The 7,105-nt window shown below is 31.1% G+C and overlaps 1 protein-coding gene across 7 annotated transcripts in view; it reads right to left on the reverse strand.

Annotated features, from left to right (window-relative positions):
- LOC135210966 (zinc finger FYVE domain-containing protein 1-like) overlaps nt 1–7,105 on the reverse strand; it is a 450,218-nt gene that overhangs the window by 278,426 nt on the left and 164,687 nt on the right. For all 7 annotated transcript variants that reach the window (XM_064243949.1, XM_064243953.1, XM_064243952.1 and 4 more), the window contains one exon: nt 2,324–2,430. In XM_064243949.1, the coding sequence (XP_064100019.1) occupies nt 2,324–2,430 (107 nt within the window). The remainder of the gene's footprint in view (nt 1–2,323; nt 2,431–7,105) is intronic.

The raw sequence follows: 7,105 nt of genomic DNA on the forward strand, positions 1-7,105 counted from the left end.
AAGTTAAAATAGATGGAATAATCATCTGAAAACCATTGGATGTATTAACTGTAATATTAAGATTGATGTATTAGATTGAGGTACTTTTGACTGTTGTGGGAAAACTATAATATTAAGGTTGATAAATCAGGCTAAGTACTGTATATTACTAAGGATAGTTGATAAGTTGTAGTGGTGCCGTTAATAATTTGTAACAGACTATAAATCTAATATCGTTTATATAAACATTGTTTGGTTGATACTGTAAGCAGTTGAGTACTGTATTTGGTTTTTTCCTGTAGTATTACGATTACAGTTATGAAAAGTTTTGAAGAACTACAGTATTAACGTTAGGTTAAGTTTCCGTTCTGTAGTTTAAAGTAATAAATAGGTTAAGGATAGTCAGAGTTTTATTTAGTAATCCCTAAATTTGTTCCCATTATCCTGCACCATTTGTACAAAATTAAACCCCCTAAACCACCACCACTGTATCTGGAATTCCTATGGATTGATTTCTACTTTTTTTTTTTTTTTTTCTTCAATCCTTCACAAATCCTATAATTCTCTGGTCATGCTAATGGGATTGTGCTTCCTTTGTCTTCCAACCCAGTAAGATTTTGTTATAGGTTTCTTACTTAATTATGCATTTATTGCACTTCAGCACATTTTTTCTTACCACTAACCATGCGTAAGTGCCCTCATTTCTTCTCAGCAACCTGGATTTTGGTATTTGGCACATAAGTTGAGGCCAACATAAGCAAGAAAACCTTTGAAAAAATAATAAGAAAAATAATCATATTCAACAGATCTACATCACCGATTCGTGACTGAACCCTGAGGACACAGCTTTTGGTGTAAGCTAGGGAAGGGAGTTGATTGAGCAGTACGGTAGTCTACACTAAAACAAAAGTCTTTATCTGTAATATAAAAAATTATAAAGAAGTTTTTTAAAACACTTATTAAAATGTACTAAAAAGTGGAAATTAATTTTTTAAAACACACCAGGATTTTCTTACAAATAATCATGTCTACAAAAATAAAAGCATGGTCTCCAAACATGGAAGGAAAACTACAAGAGAAATATATTTTCTCATCTCTTGTAGTATTTCCTTCCATGTTTGGAGCCCATGATTTTATTTTTGTAAACATGATTAATTGTAAGAAAATTCTGGTCTCAAAAACTTTATTTTCCACTTGTTAGTGCATTTTACTAAAGGTGTGTTTGAAAAAACTTTTTGTATATTCTTTTATTTTATACTTTTTAGTTTTGACAGAAATTGTAACCAACTACAATTGTAGCTAATGAAATTGATATCCTGTTGACCCAAAGAAAGTTTGAAAAATAGTAAGAGTTATTAACAGCAAAATAAAAACAATTTACAAAAATCCGAAGTTTCATATAAATCCTGATACTAAGAGAGGTCACTGTAGGGTCACTAGAGGTCACTGCTGACCTACTGATCAGGTAAGGTTGCAAAATTTCAAGTCCATCAGATGGATGGAACAGGTCAAACAGTTACATGATCTGACCAAGACAAATATACACACACAAAAGAAAGCTAAATAAATGCATATAAAAATATTGGAAAAACCAAGTTATTTCAATCTACTTGCACAACTCTACAGAAAACTTTTTCAGAACTACATAATAGCTTACAGAACTGGGTAAGCCTTCAGGAAGCTCTCATCATCCCAATATAGTACTTCTTTCCCTAGCATACTTAACCTCCTCCAGGTAAACCTTTGTCTTTCATTATTTAACAACTGTACTATTACCTTTCAAATATTTTATTTAATGTGACTCAAACAGACCTGTAAAAATATTGCAGCATCATGTCAATCATTTCCCATATCAAGTAGATAACAAACCAAAAAATTGTGACTGTGCTGCAATATTATGATAGAACAAGGCAAGACTCTGGCCAAAAGCTAAAGAAATTCACCATTTCCTGATAATTCCAAAGATAATCTTATTCCAAAAAGCTCATCTGGTTTCTGTTAATGTAAGCTAAAGGAGAAAGGGGGCCATGAAGTTTTCAGCAGTATACTACACTCCTCAACATTTTTTTCATCTTATATTCATCAAGATCTAACTTTTGAAAATTAATTAGCCAAAAGTAACCAAATACTTCTATTCCTCCTGTCTTCTGAAAAATAATAAATCTGTCTTAGTACCCTGATTAAATTAGTACTTAGTGCACACCAAAATAATCTACAAACAAATTCCACCTATATTTTCCGGAAGGAAGACATCATAAACTGTAAGTATATAACTACCATCCAATTCAAAATTTCCAAGCCTTTCAGAATTACTTTCTTTAAATCAAAAAATCACATTTCTTACCTGCAGTTCTTCTTGTTCATTTATAAGCTTAAAGCATTCCTTGTTTACAGGTCCTAAATCAACACTTTTCATCTCATTTTCAAGGATTTCAGGGTTGACATTACTCTCTGAAAAAGAATTATTAGTAAAGACGGATTAACTACTTTGGAAATTTCTTGCAAACTACATCAGTTTTAACACAGAAGTGCTTTCAAGAACATCTATTCAGAGCCCACAGCGCATTAGAGAAAAATTATTTCCAACAAGAAGAAAACAAGTCATATACTAGTTATTACAAATTTTACCCAAGACGAAAAATAACTAAAAAAATTTCTGCCGAGTCTTCAAATACTATACATCCTGTAAATGTACTACGTAGTTTTGCAGCATGTCACACTTCTTACATTTCATTTGACATTTGAGCCAAACACCCACAGCTAAGTGATTTAAGGACTATAGGGCCCAAACTTCCCTAAGGAGTAGCAGCAGCACATTCACAGATGTCATTAATGCTCTTTGCAAAATTCCTTCATCCTCAGGCTACACTGCATTTTGACTTTTGCTTTTTAACTCTTCCCATAGTATGTTCCAATCAAGCTTTCAACTTCCCAACAAATTTTTCCCAATTTTACTTTTAGTAACATAACCATCAGGGCAGCATTATGACAGTCTAGAAATGTCACAATCCCAAAGACCTAGATTGCCAGGAAGATTCCTAACACTTTAGAAAGTAATCAGATGCCTGTATGCATAGAAATTCTGGCCCTACCCATGTGGCTTGGCACTATCAAAGTTCACTGCCTAGTAAGGGTGGTAATTTGCATTTTTTTTTTTTTTTTTTTTTTGGTATCACAACAGCTGCAGAGGTACTAACCGTTCAAATACACAGTCCAATGAGACAATTCTTGAGAATGAGTGATGAATACTGTGTGGGGTAGGTTAAGTGATAAAAGGCCCTATTATGTACACCTAAGAAAAATACAAATAACTTATACAAATTTATTATTTTTATGGAAATGCAAACCATTGCCTATTACATAAGAGAGAGACTTCTTAATTGGGAGGCTGTGTCAACTGACTGGTAAGTTGAATTTAACCTGGAATTATCATATTCTCAGTCATGACAGTAAGCAGGGATGCACTGACTACTATATTTGTGAACTCCCAGCATCCCTCAAGGTGCATGATTCAAAAGTTTTCACCAAGTAGGCCAAATAAAACACTAAATCTGTACACTAACAATCTACTGCTAGCATCTTCCAACCAGAAAAATTTTGCAAAGTTTCTATCCTCTTCTCTCAGTTGCACCATAAAAATGCCTTCTATATGTCACTAATGCAGGCAAACAAATTTTTTTTCTAAAACTGCAGTTGAACTTTGAGCAGGTCAGCTGCTGTATGTGGTCCTGTCCATAAACAATCATTCAAACTTGACCCATTTTTCCCATCTTACAGAACCGTCAAATACTATTCTAATAGGGGTTGTTGCACTGTCTTTTTTAAAACCATGGTGAGGCAAAAAGTGAGTCTTTATCAGTTTTAAAATATTCCACCCTCTCTATGAACCCCATCCTCCTGATCCTTTGGGATTTTCTGATAGTGTCCTAGATACAGAGTGTCCTTCCGAAACTTCATAGTTACTTCAGTCTATCCAAAGCCAACCCAAAGTTAGAGGTTAATCTACCTCTATTGCCTTTCCACAGCAACATCACAACATCCTGTTTGTCAACTTCGGAACAGGTTACATTACTCTCAAAGTTCTCTATTACGCATTTTCACTCCAGTCAATACCCAAGTGATCCAAACTCCACAAAGTTTCAAGATCTCCCTTGGTTCCTTTAAACAAGTAGCCACTTCATTTATAATTTCATCATCTATTTCCACTGCCAGTTTTAAAATAGAAACATGAGGGTCCTTGGTGGGAGGAGAACTATAGGTTCCGGTTACCACATAACTAAATATGATTGGTGGCAATACTAAATTTTCAAATTTCCTAAACCCTGGATGTAGTATGTTGCACTTGTTGTCAATCCCTATCAACAACACTATAGGTGATCGTTTCTCTATGGGTAGATCGAAATCTTTATCACGTTTCTCTATGGGTAGATCGAAATCTTTATCAGCCAAGCTGATTTTTGTTTTACATATAGATTTTAAATTCTTTTTAATATTAGATTTCTTTGCATATTCTGGTAGCTAACCTACCACTATATAATCCATTTATTAATCTACCCTGGTGAGGCACAGCGATGTTTACCATTTCATACTCTGACTGGTTTTGAAGTCAAATAACCTCTCAATATATAAGAAATTATATATATATATATATATATATATATATATATATAATGTGTTATCTATTATATATATATATATATATATATAGTATATATATAGTTATATATATATTATATATAAAAAAAAAAAAAAAAAAAAAAAAATATATGATATATATAATATAAATATTATATATATATATAATATAATTATATATATTAAGGTATATATAATATAATATAATATATAATATATATATATAATATATATATATATATATATATATTATATATATATATATATATATATATATATATATATATATGTGTGTGTGTGTGTATATATATGTGTGTAGATATATATATATATATATATATAACTATATATGGTGTGGTATATACATATATATATATATATATATATATATATATATATATATATATATATATATATATATATCTATCATATATATATATATGTACCAGACACCCCCGTGAATAGTTAAAACCCGCGAATAGTTAGAACCACCACTAAAAATGCTTATAGCTGCCTATCTTGAAAGTTCAGATACCAAATGTATACCTTTAACCCTCTTACGCCGAAGCGGTAAAAAAAATTGTCTCCCGTGTGCCGGAGGTGTTTCAGAGTGAGCGCGGAATCGGAAAAAATATTTTTCAAAAAATCACAGCACGCATAGTTTTCAAGATTAAGAGTTCATTTTTGGCTCCTTTTTTTGTCATTGGCTGAAGTTTAGTATGCAACCATCAGAAATGAAAAAAATTATCATTATCATATATAAATAATGCGATATATGATAGCACAAAAACGAAATTTCATATATAATTTTATTCATATCGCGCTGTGTACAAAACGGTTAAAGGTAACAAGTTACTTTTTTTCTTCGTTGTAATGTACACTAAATTGCAATCATTTTGGTATATAACACATTGTAAAACAATAAAAGCAACACAGAGAAAATATTATCACAAAATAATGCATGAATTCGTAACGCGCGGACGTAAACAAATATTTTTTTCAAAAATTCACCATAAATCTAAATATTGTCCTAGAGACTTCCAATTTCTTTCAAAATAAAGACAAATGATTGAATATTACTATACTGTAAGAGTATTAGCTTACAATTGCAGTTTTTGACCATATCTGACGAGTTAAAATTGACCGAATGTCAAAATTTGTTTATATATATATTTTTTATATGCAATTATTTCGGAAATAAGAAAAGCTACAACTTTCAAATATTTTTCGTTTTATTCTACATAAAATTGCGCACATTTTCATATATAAAACTCTATGAAATTCCTAATATGAAACGGAGCAAATATTCCGAGAATGGGATGTACAGATCGGAGATTTGTGGCGGAGAATCCGCGTGCAGAGGGAAGGAAAGATTTTTTTTTAAATTCACCATAAATCTAAATATTTTGCTAGAGACTTCGAATTTGTTTCAAGATGAAGATAAATGACTGAATATTACTAGACTGTAAGAGTTTTAGCTTACAATTGCGTTTTTCGACCATTTCGGTAGAGTCAAAGTTGACCGAACATGGTTTTTTTTCTATTTATTGTGATTTATAAGCAAATATTTCAAAAATGAGAAAAGCTACAACCTTCAATTATTTTTTGTTGTATTCTACATGAAATTGCGCACATTTCCATATATAAAACTTTATGTAACGGCTAATTTAAAATGGTGCAAACATTACCACAATCGCACGTATGATTTTTTCGGAAGAGTTACCAAGCGGAAGTAAAGAAAATGTTATTTTTTTCATAAATTCACCATAAATCGAAATATTGTGCTAGAGACTTCCAATTTGTTGCAAAATGAAGGTAAATGCTTGAATATTACTAGAATATAAGCGTTTTAACTTACAATTGCATTTTTCGATCATTTCGGTAGAGTCAAAGTTGACCAAAGGTTGAAATTTTGGCAATTATCATTATTTATATGAAAATATCTCAAAACTGATAAAAGCTTCAACCATGGGTTGTTTTTAGTTGTATTGTGCATGAAATTGCGCACATTTCCATATATAAAACTTTATATAACAGCTAATTTTAAAATGGTGCAAACATTACCACAATCGCATGTATGATTTTTTTCGGAAGAGTTACCGCGCGGACGTAAGGAATAAGTTTTTTCATAAATTCACCATAAATCGAAATATTGTGCTAGAGACTTCCAATTAGTTGCAAAATTAAGGTAAATGATTGAATATTACTAAAAAAAATAAGAAGTTTTAGCTACAATTGCGTTTTTTTCGACCATTTCGGTAGAGTCAAAGTTGACCGAAGGTTGAAATTTTGGCAATTATCGTTATTTATATGAAAATATCTCAAAACTGATAAAAGCTACAATCATGAGTATTTTATTGTTGTATTCTACATAAAAATGCGCACATTTTCATATATAATACTTTATGTAACGGCTAATTTACAATGGTACAAAAATTATGTCAAAGTGACGAAATAATTTCTGAGTGCGGCAAGAAAGAAATTCGCGCTT

The sequence above is a fragment of the Macrobrachium nipponense genome, chromosome 4 (assembly GCF_015104395.2).
Source record: "Macrobrachium nipponense isolate FS-2020 chromosome 4, ASM1510439v2, whole genome shotgun sequence".
Classification (NCBI taxonomy): domain Eukaryota; kingdom Metazoa; phylum Arthropoda; class Malacostraca; order Decapoda; family Palaemonidae; genus Macrobrachium; species Macrobrachium nipponense.